The sequence below is a fragment of the Clinocottus analis genome, unplaced genomic scaffold (genome assembly GCF_023055335.1).
Source record: "Clinocottus analis isolate CAN_PGR_092001 unplaced genomic scaffold, fCliAna1.0.p SCAF_3, whole genome shotgun sequence".
Lineage (NCBI taxonomy): Eukaryota > Metazoa > Chordata > Actinopteri > Perciformes > Cottidae > Clinocottus > Clinocottus analis.
In genome coordinates, this window is record NW_027176042.1 from 20,586,771 (window position 1) to 20,605,017 (window position 18,247).

General features: G+C 44.3%; 1 protein-coding gene across 1 annotated transcript in view; it reads right to left on the reverse strand.

Moving 5' to 3' along the window:
• Positions 1-269: 269 nt before the first annotated feature.
• Positions 270-18,247, reverse strand: part of LOC137795910 (metabotropic glutamate receptor 4-like) — a 152,272-nt gene continuing 134,294 nt past the window's right edge. The window contains exons 8-11 of the mRNA XM_068593475.1: positions 14,022-14,158; positions 11,858-12,793; positions 2,915-3,161; positions 270-1,009 (exon numbers count right to left, since the gene is read on the reverse strand). Of these exons, the coding sequence (XP_068449576.1) occupies positions 960-1,009; positions 2,915-3,161; positions 11,858-12,793; positions 14,022-14,158 (1,370 nt within the window). The 3' untranslated portion in view covers positions 270-959. The remainder of the gene's footprint in view (positions 1,010-2,914; positions 3,162-11,857; positions 12,794-14,021; positions 14,159-18,247) is intronic.

Genomic DNA, 18,247 nt, shown 5'->3' on the forward strand with positions numbered 1-18,247 from the left:
ACAATTGTTAACAACGCTGCAACAGAGTTTAAACGCATTCCAAAGATATCATTTTTTTCTTTTAGTTTTTTCATTGTTTTTTTTTTTTTAAATTCATTATTATTATTATTATTTTTTTTCAAACGACACAACACAGGATGTTGAAACTGGCATGCTCCAAAATTGGCAGAGACCGTCTTATATGTGTACTCCATCTTATTGACTCACTGGAAACCTGAAAGAGGGATGAAAATAAATCCCCCCCCCGACCCCCCCCCCTCCAAAAAAATTGTCTGGCACAGATTTGTTTGCGTTGTTGAGATGACCGCCATATCCAGTCGTTTTGACTCGGGAGACCGGAAAATACATTTTTGGAAAAATAAAAACAAAACACCAGCCCCTCCCACCCTCGTTAGAAATCCACGGCCCGTGTTTTCATGCCTTTTTGGTGTTGATTAATCCCGGGTGATGCGTTGAGAGGGTTTCACGATTAATTACAGTTTTCAAAACTGGCAGACGACATTGAGAACACCTGAACATATTCTGGATTTCAGTCCTGTTTCCGTCAGCACTGCTCAAGATGACAGATGTTTTTGAAAGAGGGCATAGCTGAAATGTAAACACTCAAAAGGAAAGCTCCATCCATCAGCCTCTGCCATGCAAGTATTTTTCTTTTTTTTCTTTTTTATGTGTGTGTGTGTTTATTCTTGTGAGGCAGACAGAAGATGGAACCTTGCAATCGTACCGTTATCTGTTCTGGTCCCCTGTTTTGTCCATCTCCCGTGGTCTCTCTCTCTCTCTCTCTCTCTCTCTCTCTCTCTCTCTCTCCTCGCCAAGTCTCACGCATTTGGAAAAAACGCTTCCGTGATCTCCGGCCGCACAACGACACATCCATTTTTCTATGCCGGCTGTGCGAAACTCCCACCACCGCATGTTTTTTCTCCGTCAATGTGGCAATTTACGATGAGTACATTTGTCCTTTAGATTGCGTGGTTGCTGTAGCTGATGTAGGTCTGCTTTGTTGGGAAAGCTGAAAAGAGAAGAAAACGAAGGAGAGGTTATATTGAGATTCTACTATCGTGGTCTCGATGACAGAAGATTATTGAAGGGCATGTGGGTGTTTTTGTTTAGCCTCGTCGCCCTGATGCAACAAGTGTAAGATGAAATGTCAACAAAAAAAAAAAAAGAAATGGCGGAAAATGTGTTCATTTGCTTGTTAGTCGGCATGCTGCAGTGCAGCGCCGATGCCAATCATTCCCAAAAATCCCTCGACGCTCTTGGTATGTTTTCCCCTGATTACATGCCTGCACCTACAGCAGAAAGGGCTTTTAGTGAAGCCAACTGTCTGCCTCCCCTCATCCCCCCCTTCCTTCTCCCATCACACCTCCTTTTCCTTCAGCTATCAGGCTTCAACTTTCCAGTTGTTCCCCCTGACTGTGTGAGCTGATTCGCTGAGGTGGAGCAGATAAATCCTGACATATCGCCACCGGATCGCGGCAGTTGTGGGAGCCGGCCCAGGACGGGAATTTTTCAATTTCATCAAGCGATGTATCCGCGGTGGCGATGACAATGACAAATGGTGCTTATTCAAATGGGCATGGACTGTACAGCGCCTGTAAACGGTAACCCCATCAGGAGAAATTGCTGCCGGCTATCAATTCTGCGCCTTTGCCTTCTGACTCATTGTACAAAAAAAAAAAAAAAAAAAAGGCCTCCATTTAACCCTCCACGGAAAGTTAAAGCAGGATCGCAATGTGTGTTTACGTCCATCTATTGTGAGGAGGCCTCACCACAATGTGCCATTGTTACTACAGTGCATTGTCACAGTGTTTATATTAACATTTCTCTGTAAATGTTAAATGCGCTGTCGGCTCTTTTATTCTCCTATGAAGGGAAACGTTTCTCGCGACTGTTGAAAGGTGAGGACTGAAAAACAGCTTTAAAATGTTTGACAAAAGGCTCAATGTCCTTGTTATTGGGCCCGGACGCCGGGAAAGCATCTCTCTTGACAGACATGAGCGATTAAGAAGTCGTTATTTACTTCGCTGGCGTGTCACTGATACTGTACCACCGAGCAAGCGTATCGGCGCTACAGGAGCAGGCACTAGCGGAGAGACACAGCTGCTTCAGAAAGGATAGATGTTTGATTAATAGTTGCGCTTTATTGACATGGACATCTATTTACCCTACAGCAGAAACGATTAGCCAATTCATTAATACCGTCATTTAAAGGGTTATTATTTTGATAGTAGATTCAGTTTGCTTAAATGAGACGACGCTATCCTTTTCTTTGTGACATCGGAGACCAAACTGAATACAGTCGAGGTTAAACAAAAACATGCTTGAATAGGTCAACGGGTCTTCTGACGTTTTATAAATCGCTGGATTTATTGATTGTGACACTTGTCGATAAAAAAACACTTTATTTATGCCGAACAGCACCAAGAGAGAACAACCTAGTTATTAGTTTGAATCATGTGACTTCAACAACCCTTCAATTATCAAAAATGTCTTGTGACTGGTGAAGTGATGAGCTCGTTGTTTCAGGACTCGACGTGTATAAATACAGAGAGCGACAGCCAAAGAAGGAAGGCACCTTTTTAGCATGTGATGCTAGATTTCAGGCGCTAAATTCAATGAAACGATGAAAAGAAAATGACAATCAAGGTTTTACTGAAGTAGAATTGATCTATTATTGACCTGCAGAATATGTTTTGCAGGTCAATAAAACGTGAGTAGACAACAGTGTGCACTGGATTCAATGAGGTGTTACACAACATGCCACATATATTTTAATAAATCTTCTTCTCTGCTTCATATCTCTGCATCAATTGTGTATGATCTACAGCCACTGAAGGACAAAACAAGCCCGAGAAAGAAAAGAACGGCGGGTCCTTAGTCGCTCTTAGCCCCCTCATTAGCATTCAATACCTACTTTGTGATTCGAGGCTTTCGCACAGCTCGGTCTTGGCCTCTCCGTTGGGTCTGAGTCCGGCCTTGGGGTTGAACTTGTTGGACATGGTGGCGGCGGTAACCACGGCCTTCAGGCTGCGCGTGCGCTTGGGCACGTTCTGCTCGGGGTGGAAGAGGACCACGTAGACCTTGGGCATGTAGAGCAACCCGAGGGACACGGAGGCGCTCAGGCTCACGGAGATGGTCAGCGTGGTGGTCTGGATGTACATCTGCAAGAGGCAAACGCAAAGAGTTGAACTTCTTCTGCACCTTTTTCTTCTACGCGGGACCTGCGCGGCACAGGCGACATCTGCTGCGCATCGTTCTAATTAGATCATCCAATGACCCGTAAGTCGGCCAAGCTGCTGCTGAAGTTCTTTCTACTGCGTCCGATAGAAGCTCTCACAAGTGTTTACTGCTTGCGGTGTTATAAAACTCCTATAAATCAGCAACTCATCTGCTTTTACGGCGCACACTGAACCAGCCAAGGCCACCTTGTTTGTTTAATTTTCTGCCATGCTAGTTTTAATATGGCCATCACGACTACCTGAACACACATTTGATAACGGGAGCCGATCGGATCCCATTCTCACTGGCAACAAGCGAGCCAATAAAAGAAAGTATACAAGCTTGTGAAAATGTTACACATGGTCAAACCCTCTGAATCAACGGGGACGGGCCGCGCGCTCATTCGCTTTTTAATTGTTTGCAAAGCTGCAGCAAATTAATGAGTCATCTTCAGGAAAACATTGAAGGAAAGTTTGTGTAATTTCTATACTTTGTATTAAGTTGACCGGCCATGTGAGTAGAATTACTTTGCAAGTTGTCTGACACAAGTTACAGTTTAATGATGCCGCAGACGTCAACGCAAACGTTGACATTTTTTAAAAAAGGAGTTCTGTAAAACTCTATTTTTTGCTTCTTTTTTGTTGATGTTTGCTACCTCGTCACAGTAACGGTGCGTTCACGGCACGTTGGTAAAACCGTACTTATGAGCAGGCGGGTGGGGGGAAAAATATTTATCCCAAAGGAAACACGGCCGGCAGCGACATTCAAATAAAATCCAATAGGAACAATAAAAGATACAAATCAACATTTGCTTGTATGCGGTCACACTTACAAATACCTAGAACAACAAAATAATCTCATTTAGGGTATATATATATATATATATATATATATATATATATATATATATATATATATATATATATACTATGCGATCAGCAATGGGAGACTTTCCTGTTCTTCTCATTACGCCAACAATGCACAAATGCAACAAAAGCAACGTAGAATAAGCAGCTTGATCAATAATTATTAAGTTTAGTCATGGAGTGAGGATGAGGATGAAATATGCAGCAAAGGCCACTTTCACCTGCACAAAATGGCAGCTCAATATAGCTTAAAAAAGGAAATTATTATTTCACTTATTTTGCGGGCTAAATACTGGAATAGCTGAGGTAAATGTCTCGTGGCTTCGTATCAGCTGTGATGGATTTGAGAAATACTGCTGTGTGCTAACCTTCTAAAAAGAAAGTGACAATGTAGGACTGGAAATGACAACAATGTTTGAGGCTTCTACTTCCTATTCAGAGTATATTTATGACATAATGACTTGGAGGGCTCCAACACAATGTTACAGTGTCTTCACTTTAACGTGTGCAGGAGCTGGCAGCAGTCAGCATCTCAGGAAAGCAGTATTCTAATATACTCGACTTTACAAGGCAGATAAATGCGTTGTCTTCCAATAAACAGCACAAAAGGGTGAAATTGATAATTGTCATTTGAGTAGAGTTCGTTTATCTAGATTGTCGACTTGCCACTTCTGATCCAGCAGCCTGACGTTGCAGCATCTGGTCTGCGTCTGTTGCTTTTGTAAACAGCACAATCGATCACTACTATTTCTTAGGTTCTTACTCTGCCTCAAGCGGAAGCTCTTTTTGTTTGTTTATTACATATGATGGCATTTAATAAGGCTCGTGTTCAGTTCCAGTCTTCTAAAGGCAGTTTATTAAATAGTACAGCAGCAGAAGTATATTTCTTCAAATCAAAAAACAATTCCCATAGAGCAATGATTGCTATTTTCTCTGAATGAACGAAGGACGGAGCAGATTTTCAATATGAAACACTGCTGCGGGAAGTGATTTACAACTGTAATTAAACCGCTGCTGACTAAAGAATTCCAATATATGATCTTAATGCGTGCTAGCAGATCAGGACCTTTTCTCGGGCTTTGATATAAGATGCAACTAAAACAGGCTGCCACTGAAAGGCTTTTGTACTGTAAATATTTGGATGTAATCATTTCGTACCTCTTCATTATGGAGCCACTGGGTGACCCCCAGCCCTGTAAGGCCTTGCTGGTTTTCCACCAAAGCAGAGGAACGTTTAGCGTAGAGGTAGATGTGACCTCTCCTTGAACATATACATTTGTTTTTGTAATATTTGTGGCTCTCTGTGATGCCGCAACTCGTCTCAGCCAGTCCTCGGTACCGTGCTGGACTGCTGGCTGGAGACGGGGATGAAAGAATGGCGGCTGTGTGACGGAGGGACAGCTGCAGTGGTTCCCTCCCAGCGGCAGGGAGCGTGAACCAGTGAAGCGCTCTGGGCTCAGTTCACTGCCGCCTCAGGGACAGACTGTTGAACCCGAGCTGCTGCTGGCGTAAACAGAGAAAAACTAATGCTCTGCCACCTCTCAGGCAGAAATGGGACATTCTCGTAGTCACTGTACGAATAAACTGAGGGAGTGATGAATATTCAGGATTCAGAGCATTAATGGAGCAGCACTCTCTGTGTCAAGGCGTAGTGGAGTAACACCTGAGTCTACCTGAGCAGAGAACCAAGTCGCTGTCTCTCTTTCTGTGTGTGTGTGTGTGTGTGTGTGTGTTGTTGTCTTTTAGCACAGGTTACTGCATGAGAGGTCCCACTGGTTGGCTCACAGGCGTCGCTCTGAACTGCAATCACGCGGCGGTTTAAGCCGGTATCGTCACCCCGATCGACCGCAAAGCCCTCCTTCCCCCTCACCCCCCCCCCCCCCCCTCTGCTTCCCCCTCAGGTAAACACTGTTGGCTCTTCAGGCACTCGTGCCGCTGTTGGCGCCGTCGAGTGCGAGCGACCGGCTCCGCTCTCGCCATGTTGAGGGCCGTTGAAAGGCAATCTAAATGCTCCCAATATTGTATAAAAACATCTTCAACCCTAATTTGAGAGAGATTTAACAATAAAATGCTCATAATTCAATAAAATGCAAAGTTGCATTCCAACTATAAAAAGGTTCAGGCTGCAACCAACAACTACTCCATCATGCAATTATCTGCAGATAAACTATTTGCATATACATCTATACATCCTGAATATTTTAGATCACTATATATTGGTTGGTATTCATTATTTAATTCTTTAAATACACAAATATTTACTCACAAAAAAACTTCAGGGAGTTATTAAAGATTTGTGACAAAGTGTTTGATATTGACTTTTTTTTAAAGTGATATCAGTGAACAAACTGTTCATATCCAAAGATATGTTCCTTGTTTCTAAATGATCTAAACATTTTTTTCCTCATTCTCGTACAAAATGATCTTCATCACCGGACATATTATGTGTCGATAAAATTGGATATTCACGAATCCTGTCCTGATGTATCGACCTTGCTCATTAACAAGTTCAGCTCTAAACACAATGACCACATTGTTGTTGTCCAGCCCTTATTTTAAATCAGTATAATTAAGTATAATCAGTTTATTTCCCCCCCCTGCAGTGCTTCATGGAGCTGGAGGTAATTTTGCTTCATTGTCCGTTTGCAATCCTGACGTGCACGAGCCCGTCGCCGTACGCCTCACGCACGCACCGCGTCGCAAGCGGCGGATCTCGCCTGAGGCGGAACATGGCGTCGGAGCAGCGGTGTGTGGCGGCGTTAATTAGACGCAGAGGGAAACAATGGGGCTCCATCATCACACATATGATGAGAGGTAATGGCCTCCCACATCGCTGCAGAGTCTCCGAACTGATTGAGAACGTCCGTGTCGGCTGATAACGTGAGATTAATTTGAGGGTTAATAAACGTAAACAGATTCTATTTCCGACCGGCGACTCTGGAGAGCTTCTGCTGCAAGACGCAAACTACTTTCTACACGAAGCAACTGCCTTATTGCTCAGCATGCTGCGGAAACGTTCAACAGAGGGGCTTGCTCCATGAGCATTCAATATAATTGCACTTCTAATTAAGCTAATAAACAAATAGAAGCCCAAAGGGACACAATAACATGGCTTCTTGGGAGAACGTCGAGTATAAAGATCACAATTCTCCAGCCCTGATTGGCTTCACAGCTCGTTGTTGTTATCGTCGGAGCACCCGGGAGGTCAACGGCCACGACCCCAGAGGGCTTCTCCGCCGTAGGCCTAACGAACACAACAAACTGCTCTGCGAGGTTCGGAGACGTTGCCGAGCTCCCGCCGCTCCGGAGCATCAATCTTCATTACGTGTTATTGGGCCTGCGGGGACGCTACTGTGAGTAACGCCGTGTGCCTTTGTACTGAAAAGTGACAAAGACGGAGATATGGAAAGGGACCGGGGGGGGAGGTGGTTACAGGTAGCGGAGGGTGTGTGTGTGGGGGGGGGGGGGGGGGGGGGGACCCTCCTGTCTGACATCTGGTCCCCGTTGAACTCGCTGCCACTCCCCGTCCTCTTTGTCTGCCGAGTGCACTAACAGCAGTTTTTTGTTGTTGTCGCGGTCGAGCCGACAATGCCGATGGCGCGGCGGAGGCTTCATAGGGGAAATACAGGAAACCACTCGATTCACCAGCCCATTCACGCGCCGTGATGGCAGGACCTCTTTGTGTGGGCTGATTGAATTTGAACCGGGCCCCATTGTGCCGAAAGCCTCATTCCCATGCACGCCATTGTCCGTCGCCTCTCACTCCTGTCTTTGAGGCCGCCGCCGCCGCCGCCGCCGATTCGAAACTGCTTCTCCAGGTAAGCAGGTGTCGCGTCTATTCCTGACGCGAGCGCGGCAACGCTCGGCGACCACGCTCTCCGGAGATGGAGCAGATGTCCCTATTTGATCGATAAGCGAGAGGCTCCCGTGGCATTTGTTGCATTTATCCTGGCGCCAGATGACAAATAAGAGACGGCGTGCGCTTGTAGCGCTGAGGCCCCGCTCGTGCAGTGGCGACGAGCACACGGGCGGCTCGATAAGGTAAATCAAGACCCGGAGGAAGTGGAGCATTTAATTGCTCTAAAAGACGCGTCGAAGTGGGATGCGGAGGCTTTGTGGGGTCTGTCATTTACAGTGAAATGATCATGAGGTGTGTTTGCTTTGACGTGTTAATTCCCTAAATAACATTTCTTTTTATGTAAGCGCTCGGCGAATCAGTGAAAGGGTTTTTTTTTTATTTACAAAAGTGGCAACTTTAAAATGTCTTACATACACTGTTAGATGTTTTCTGATCCATCCCCATGGTGACATCAATTGTTCTTAACTTCCCGCGGCATAACTATTCAGTTTGGAAGGATGGTGGAATAAGCATCTCAGATCTTCTTCTCGAGAGAAAATAGAAAGCAATACTGCAGGGTGAAAATGCTGCACTAATACCCTGCATTCAAAAATCATACTTAATTAAAAAGTACACAAGATATAGCAATACATTATACTGATTAGTATTCATTTAGCACAAAGGCCAGTTTAAGCTTCTTCCGCTCGATGTCACTATATTGTCCACTATTCCTGTAGCTTTCTCTTGGATGTGTGCTTCCAACGTGCTACATATTAGCCCTTCAAGCCCCAACACCAACCCCTAATCCTATTTATTGTTTGAGTTGTGTTAAAAGGTTGTACATGGGGATTATATATTATTGTAGCCCTGATTTGTGTGTTTAATTTGATACCCAACATGTTTTTTTTGTAATTTTTTGGGGATTAATACCACGTTTTCTTCTTGATTACCTTCTGACGTGATATAAAAGTGGTTGAGAGATTGGTGGTTGAGAGATTTTATAGTTTTGCATTAATTATCTAAATCTCGTAGTAACAAGCTAACTCTTTAAATTAATGTAGTGGCCGAGGACGATCCATAAAAGTACCTCAAAGTGCATCTATTCACATGAACAAATCTCTTTTATGGTCATCGTGGTTTGTGTTGAAATGACTACTTCCTCGTCACGATGACAATAACAACCACCGGGTTAAGGTTGGTTAACCGTCATGGTGGTGGTTAAAAGAAGAGGGAGAAGGAAAAAGGAAACAAGCAGGTAAACAGCGTCACAACACTGTCGCTGTCACTTCAGCATAAACACAAGTTGTTGTTCTCGGGAGGACGTTCCTCAATAACAAACCTGCTGCATGGTCTGACTAGACGAAACCGTATTAGACTGTGAATTAAGTGAAGTTTTTTTCTGACTGCACAGTCCTTTTGGTTCTATATTAAATATGATTATTCTCTCTTAAATGAGGAAAAATGTAGGACATTTCCCTGCAGCCAGATTTCCGTTTTATCTTCCATTTCATGTCTTACCTTAACAACGCCGAGGGCAATGGGAGAAGTTTTCCAAATAACAAAAGTGAAACTATCTCCTCGACATTGTTTGTTCATCTTTCCACAGGAAATAATTATTAATGAGTGAACAATATCATTTGGAGTGCCTATCTTTAATCAGGGTGAGCGAGAAGTTTTTCAGGGTTTGTAAGAAGAAGAAGAAACAAAAAGTAGGGCTTCACTTACCCTTAAATACTTTTTCCCCCCCACTTCTATTTCACTATTCAAAGCCATGCTAGCTAATGGATTACCTCATCCTCCAAAAAGGCTGTTCCCTCTGTGATTGTATAATTCTCTTTGATCTTCAGAGAGAGGAGATGGAATGATTAAACAAAGAACTCGCTGATATCCACGGCTGCTGTTGACATGCGACTTAAGACGTGCAACAGTCGCAGTATAAAAACAACATGCACTTTGAACTCGGACTTTCTCCGGGATTCTCTTTACTGTGCGCGCGGATCAAGACCGTATCGTGACAGAGCTGCGGTTGACATTTCGGTAACATTTTCCTTGATATATTTCAGTAACTGCAGCGTAACAAGCAGCATCTGGCGGGCGCAGCAGGTCTCTCATTGTTTTCAACATGTTGCTGCTGTTGCTCAATTTTAGTGTTAACAGCGGGAGATTTATGGGGCAAGAGAAGGCCAATATGCAGATTCACAGCAGTTTGAACTTTGTGGGTGTAACACAACATGCAGCATATGAAGTCATTGTGCTGCTGGTCACATACTACATTATTAATATAATTCAATGTGGCTGCAGTCATATGCAGATTTCCTGCAATGCAGGAGTCGACTATACAGTGGTCATTATTTTTTGGGACGTTGAGCAGTGACACAATGCACACAATTGGTCTCTCTCTTTCCCACAAAGCTAACTACCGCAGCCAGTTTTCAAGGCTAGCGTTTTGATGCATTGTTTTGTTTAATCCCGGAGGGGAGGAGGTAAGGATTAATTTGTTGCATCTGTCAGACCCACGCTGGCACCGCCGATAGTGTCCATGCCAATATGAGGATTTTCCCCTCACCACTGTCCTCTCTTGTAGCCACTGAGCCCGTTTTGTTGCACTGCCAACATACCTCTTTCAAGTGGATCTACACATTTCTAACCGTCATTGTTTTACCCCTTTTGGCTCCCAACCCAGACTGTCTCCGCTGAATGTGAGTTCCAAGCCCGGCCCTCCGTTTCCATGCCCCTCGTTTTGTATCTCACTTGACCTGCAGCGCCCCAGAGCTCCGACTGGATGCGATCCAGGTCCACGAGGTAGGGCCACATCGATTTGACCCAAGAGTACGAGTGCGATCTCGTCTTTGTGTAAACAGCTCAGGAGTCTCTAATGCACTGTGGCATACAGCCATCACATACACAGTGTGTGAGTCATAGGCCTGCATGGCGTTATTACAGAATGCACTTATACAACTCTGTGTCCACATGCGGTATGTTGTTAGTGCATATGAAACACGAGGCGAGGAGAACAAGAACATTGGAGGTCTTCATGGGACTAAAAGACACATTTAAACATTGCTGATTTAAAAAAATAAGTTGACTTATGTGTAGTAGTGGAAGAACTACTTATAACCTTACATAATGGAGTATTTTTTTAAATTGTGGTATTACAATTTATAAAAAAAAATCTGACATTACATGTTCAAGCAAGTAAAGGTGCAGAGGCATTAGCAGCAGAATGAACTTACAACTGAGTCTTACAGTAAAATTACACTTTATAATACTATATATTATAATGTAGCTGACCTAATTGTAAGTGCCTATTATACTGTTGGTTAGTTTAATTCAATAGTTCCTAATCTGTGGGTCAAGACCCTCACAAGACAAATGTGACAGGTCTAGAGGTGCTAAATGGAAAAGAAGAAAATGAAACAATGAGGGAAAAATCATTTGGTTCAACTGGTTACAGTTTGAAGACGCAGGCAACACGTGTCCGGCACTCAAGGAGATGACAGGAAGATGTCCTTTTGTTTGCAGGGGTCATGAGACCAAAAGGCGCTGGAAGTTCTGGTTTTATCTTTAACAATGCTTCATAATTTACTTACAAAATATATCCTGCAATGTAACCAGTAATCATAGAAGTCAGAGAAATGTAGTGGAATTAAAAGTACACTGAAGTGTAATGAAGTATAAGTGTAAAGAAGCACAACATGTACCTCAACATTGTACTTCAGTAGATGTACTTAAGTATTTTCCACCAACGGTACTTTTTCTTTATCTGTACCTGCACACTCCTGCATTGGTGTTGCAAACATTCTTGTGAACAAACAAGCAATAAACAAAGAAAGCAACCTAACAGGTTTGGTATTAACGAAGCTTTTGTGTGCCTGTGAAGATTTCTAAAGACTCTTAAGTAATGCCGTGAGTTAGCAAATAGTTGTAAGCGTACCTTTTCCGTGGACTGTGAAGTGCCAAAGAAGATCGGGATGAAGGCCAGCCAGATAATGCAGGTGGTGTACATGGTGAAACCGATGGGTTTGGCCTCATTGAAGGTCTCCGGCACTCCTCTGGTTTTTATGGCGTAGACCGTACAGGTGACCATGAGCAGCATGCTGTAGCCCAGCAGGCAGATGAGAGACAGATCAGAGATGTCGCACTTGAGCACCCCACGAGACATCACCGGGTTAGAGGTCCTCTGGTCCTCATAGTCAATAATGGCCTTGGAGGGGTCCACGCCGAACCAGATGCACACCCCGAGCAGCTGCACCGAGGCCAGGGTGAACGTGATGACCAGCTGGGAGGCTGGAGAAATCAACCTGGGCGCACTGACGGACATGGAGCCCTGCTCGAAGATGCGGTAGATACGGTTGGTTTTGGTGAGCAGGGCGGCGTAACTAATGCTCATGCCCAGACCCAAGAAGATCCTCCGGAGGGAGCAGATTCCCACATCGGGGGTGGAAATCATGAGGAACGTCGTGGCGTAGCAGAGGAAGATGCCAGTGAGCAGCACGTAGCTCAGCTCTCGGCCGGACGCTTTCACAATGGGCGTGTCGTTGTAGCGGACGAACGTGGCCACCACGAACACGGTGGCCATGATGCCGACGACCGCAATCAGCACGGGGAAGACGGCCCACGGCGAGCTCCACTCCAGCTTAACGATGGGGATCGGGACGCAGCCGGTGTGATTCACGTTGGGCCGCAAGTCAAAGCGGCACATCTTACACGTGTAGGTGTCGGCCTGGTACTGATAGCCGTCGCAGCGCTCGCAGTGCCAACAGCAAGGCATGCCCTTGACAATCTTCTTGCGCTCGCCGGCCTGACAGGGGTGGCTGCAGATGGAGGAAGGGATCTGACGGACACCGCCGGGCCACTGCATCGTACGGACCTGCGAAAGGAGGCGAGGGGAACACGGACAGACGTCAACGGACAGAAGAGAAGACGTTTGTGGAGAACGAAACTGTTCATATCCTTTTAAAATGTTGTCATGTAGAGAACATGTTGCTTTATCGATCCAAAGGAGGCCCCTCCAGGCCACCTGGGGGTCAAGGAAAGTCTACAGTGGCCACTTACCGTGTGAGTGTTTTGAACCTGGCCCGGAGTACCATTCTGTAAACTCCCCGTGCTTCTTGGTTTTATTTATTTACTTGGGTGTTGGGTGGAAAAGGGAAAGCTAGGGGTCAAATGTCTTCCAGTGCGAGGTTGAATTTTCCAAAGAAAGAAGGAAGCATACTGTTTTTTTTTCTGAAGGGAACTGACAGTGTTTCTCCTCGTAAATTGTTGTCTGTGTTAAAAATAAATCAATACCGCGCCTGTCTCTGATCAGAAGAGAAATGGATGAATTTTGTTTTAGGATACTCCTCCTCTTGTGGATCCCCCCCCCCCACACACCCCCACACACCTTTTTTTTTTACAAGCATTCTTGCACAGATGAATTAAATACGTCATTTCAAACGTGTCCGCTCCCTTTGATGTTACGTTATCAATTTTATTCAATTGTGGCTGTTCATTCAAAGCCGTTAAATGTGTCTCTAAATGTGCATTTAATTAAGAACTCAAAGAACGCTAATTAAATATGGCTTAAGAGTCAGAACTGGCACATCCCGCAGTAGGTGCCCACCACAAACGCTTTTTCCTTTTTTCTTCCACGGCACATGTAGTTGAAAGAGGTAAAGAAGGCAAAGCTCCTCTCAAGCTGCTTTATGTGTTCAATTGTACTCTCGTCTGGCTGCCCAGGGCTTCCTCTCCATTTCGTCAAAACAGAATTTCTTTGGTTCCTTCGTGTAATTTACTGTTACTTCATTACACCGCCTGCCCACAGTATTGTTTTTTTGGAAGCCAGCAATGCCGTCTGCAGAGGTGATATTAAATATGTCCGTCCGTAAGCTCTCATGGCTTTCTCTTTATCACAGCTCGCCCTGTTAATCATTTAAAGCGCCCTCTGGATATTTACACCTTTGAAGATGGCGCTAAGCGCTATCAAATGGTTGGGGGGAGGAGTCAGTGAGCAAACTCGCAGCTGCAGAGCTGGGGAAAACATTTATTTTTTTTTCTCCGGCGGAGGACTTTCGACAGTAAACACAAACATAACAGGAATTGAAAAAAGCGACGCTCACGTTGAGATTGAGTTGATCCGTCCAGTGGCCAATGATTTTGTATTCGGAGGTCTGGTTTCTGATCTGGTACTGGTAGATCTCGTAGCGTCCAGGAGCATCTCCGTTTTCATTGAAGAGCACCGGGTTTCCAGCTATGCCTAAAGGAGAGAACAATCATCATCATCATCATTTACTGCACATCGTTGAGTTTTGTTCTGCAGAGTGAGCGTTGATTCTACGAGAGCAAACTAATGTGTTGTCATTGATACGAGTTATTATTCCACTACATTAGAAATCAAAATTATGCTCGCGAATCAAACACTATTTCATTTTTTTCTCTTGTTTGGCAAGACGACTGAGCACATATTCTCAACCACTGTTTCCTAATGAGAACATTCAGCATATGCACTGAGAATTAGGATCATTTTGGACAATTTGAATGCATAAAGACTTCTGCTCATTGCCGACTTGCTCTCAGCTTGCGATGTGGAAATGTGAGTGATGCGAAGGTCGGGCTGGTGAATGGCGAAGATTGCCGTTCATGTCCCTTCACAGCCCAAAAGATTTGGGCTCTTTATAATGGTCATCAAGTCTGGATTCATATATTGAAATCACCACCTTTATCTCCTAATTGGAGAAACAACCATCCACTCAGAGCGTTAGAGGTGGGCTTGAGAATGGCAACATCGTCTTAATTAGCAATAATAGCTAGCTAACAACCTAGCTACCTACAAGAAAAATGGGTCATACAGTAATACAATTATGTAATGCTCCTACTAATCGCTACCACAGCTTCCTTGTTGAATTAAAACGATGCCGGCATGAAGGATACATTAATTGCCCCTGATTAGATCAAGCAAAACAAAACATCCCCCATACCAAACAGAAATCAAGAAGGCAATTAAGTCTGATTAGCAAATTAGATCACACCTTAACCTTCACTGGAGTGTTTAGGTTTGCTTATTTTGAGAAAGCTGTGGTTGTGATTTACAAATTTGCAACTTAAAAGGTTGTTAAAAGATGTCATTGAGGATGATCACAGCTTTTAAATCAGCAGTATCTGGCGTTCTGCAGCCAAACGGCCCTCGAACACACAGGAATGCATTGCTATAACAATGTTATAACAATAACATCATTGTTACAACAATGTTAGAACAATAATGTATTGAAGTGGGACATTTTTAGGTCAAGTCGCCCACCACAGATTTCTCTGTAACGAGGTGAAGCACACTTCCTGTAAAGCGATCCATTTAATAAAGGTAGAACATGAAAAGTTCTCCGTAGAGGGACAAAACTTCTTCGTCTAATTGCTTTTCACATCAACGTACACGAAAGCTCTCTGCCGTCAAACAAATGAAAGCTGTTTTATTACCAAGTGAGAACAACACATCTAACGTGGCCAATTGCTGCGGATGGATTTCTGCTGATGAGTCTTTTTTTGTCGCTTTTGTTCTTGCCTTTTTGTTTTCGAGGTAGATGCGGCGCCCTAATCCACATCTTGATGAGTCAGCCCCGCTGGATTACAGCGTACTATTTCACTCCGACGTGCATCTGTGACAATGCCGCCCACATCACAAAGCAGTTTAATGATCAGGGGAGGATCACAGTGGCTTTATAAAAGAAGAGATGCAATATGTCTACATGAGAATATTAAGCACATCTACGCTATGTGTAAGCCGTCATATTTTCTATCAAAGATTGTAGTTTTTTCCTACGACATACACTGAAAGAGCAAAATGGACCCTGAATACCATCATGGTGGTCAGTATATGATTATTGTATTTAATAGCTTCGTGGGTCTTTCGGTCACGCTGGCTTTTCATATTCGTACCTTTCATTGACATCTGTTATTTGAATATGCACACATTTCTACTCATTTTGAACACACAGACACACACAAGTTTGAGCCACATGAAAGTAATTTAAAGAATTTGCTTTGTAGTGACCGTAAAAAAAACTAAAAATTAATGTTTTCATTTTGGGACCATTGTGTTTACACATAAAATCAGATTTTTTTCTTCTTTTTTTCCCATAGATCATGAAGACTGTTGTTCAAACTGCGCTCACATCACGAGAGCTTCTTCTTCAGTGCTACATCAGCTGCTACATGTCTGACGGTCATGACAACACAATGAAATGAATCAGTGAGGTGAGTGATCAGCAACAGCAGCAACAACCACCACTAATTCAAGTCAGGATTGATCACGCTGCTCAAATAATTTCTGGGAAGTGTCAAAAATAAAACAATGTCCCTAAATATTACCACTTAAAAGTAGTTATCTACTTCTTTTAACCAAGTTGCTGTTCTCAGCTGTCGCCTGTGTGTGAAAGCAAAATGACTTAATTTGTGTTCCTTTCATCTTAACGCAGCAGATCCAGAGCCAAATAAGTATAATAATGTGCTGCAACTTCAACATTTCGGCACATGAGAAGTTCTCAGATGGCATTGTGTGCTGGCACACGACATCACACACCTCCTCTGGTGCCCATAACGGTGAAACAAACGGAGAAGACAAACCTGGCTTCCCTGTGCACGGTAATGAATTGACAGATTAAAGGCACTGTGGGGAAATACTGCCCGGGGTCGCTGCCATTGTTCCGGAGGCGGCGGCGTTGTCCCCCTCATTAAGAGTGAAGAGAGCGCCGCGGTTTTGGGCATATGGTCAATGTTTGAGTTGCAGATGAGGAATTAGGCCTGTCATGTGGCACAAATTGCTTGTCTAAACAGTCCTCTCACTAAGTCAGGGGCATAATGAGTCCCTCAGAGGCTTCTGCCACCGCTGCATTGGGCTGTGCACTAATGTGACAGGGTAGCCCGGGGGTCGCGCTCGCGTACGTGTGTGTGCGTGTGTGTGCACCAGCGCTCGTTTCCTCTCAACGAAGCGTTGGGGGTTAATGAGGTGCTTGTGATTATATGTAATATTTAATGATCGTTGTGTTGGCTCAACCCCCTCGCTCCATCCAGCTCCCTCTCTTCCAAACACCTTAAGAATTACCCGAGTGATCGTTAATCCAACATGCGCTCGTTCTGCACCGGCGCACAACCGGGGGGGGGACACCGTAAGTGAACCGCGGCGCCGCCTTTTCCCGCCCCTCCTCTCGGTCATTAACTCTTAAAGACCTGGACGCGGGCAAGTCATGCAGAATTTACTACGGACACACTTCACCCGCGGAAAGAGGTGTGTGTCCTTTTTTTTCTCCCGCCGCTCCTCCGTCAATGTCGAGACGTCGGCTCGCTTCCGCTCTCCACAAGTGCAGCAGACGTGGCACGAGGTAAATTTAGCGCTTGTACATTTCACGCAGCGCCAAGCGCGCCCATTTCCTGCTTATACTTTCTCCATTTAAACAGAAATAGAGTTTTCGCTCATTCGAACAGAATGTGTGATTAAGTTGTTTTCAGTACAAATTAACACTCACCGTCTCACATTCAGAGCTTCACGGCCTTTGAGTCACGGGACGGATTTGAAAGTGGAGCGTCAGTCGAGTTTAACTGACGGTAACTTAACAGTAAATGAAAAGAGCATTTTTGTTACAGAAGAAAAACTGTGACGTTGATATGAAATGTGGAAATGTGCATTATCCCACGACGACTACGTGAAGCAGGGGTTCTCAAACTTTTTTATGTCACGCCGCAATTTGGAGGAAGAAAAATATTCGGCCCCCACCGCCACAAGACATTTTTAACAAAACGCTCCAACTTTTTGTAACTCTTCCATCCGTGCTTTTTCAAATAATAGATTAAAGAAAATTTGAATCCTTTTCAAGTAAACCAGATTGCTCCATCAGACAAAAACTAGTAACATGTGCAATCACTTTGTAATCTGTGCAAAAACCAACTAATATCTGTATTTCTTTTGAATGTTCCACATGAATGAGCTTTGTATCTATCGCTGTCCATTCTTGCTGATAATCACCCTTTTTTTTTGTGAACATCGAGCGTGGGTGTGTCAGGAAAAGAAAAGAAAATACAAACACAAAGACATTTTCTCTACCAGAAGCGTCTTCAGAGCTGCACAACAATGAAGACATTGCACATGCGTGAGGAGAGAGAGAGAGAGAGAGAGAGAGAGAGAGAGAGAGAGAGAGGGAGAGGCAGGTGTGCAGCGATGGGAAAACCCTCAGATCTCGACTCCACGCCGCACTCAAAACAGCCGTCCCTGGTGAGAATGACGGCGGGAAAAGGCCGCTGCTTTTTAGTCTGCGGCGGAGCAAACGCGCCTTTTCCCCGACGTGGAGGCGAGAGACAT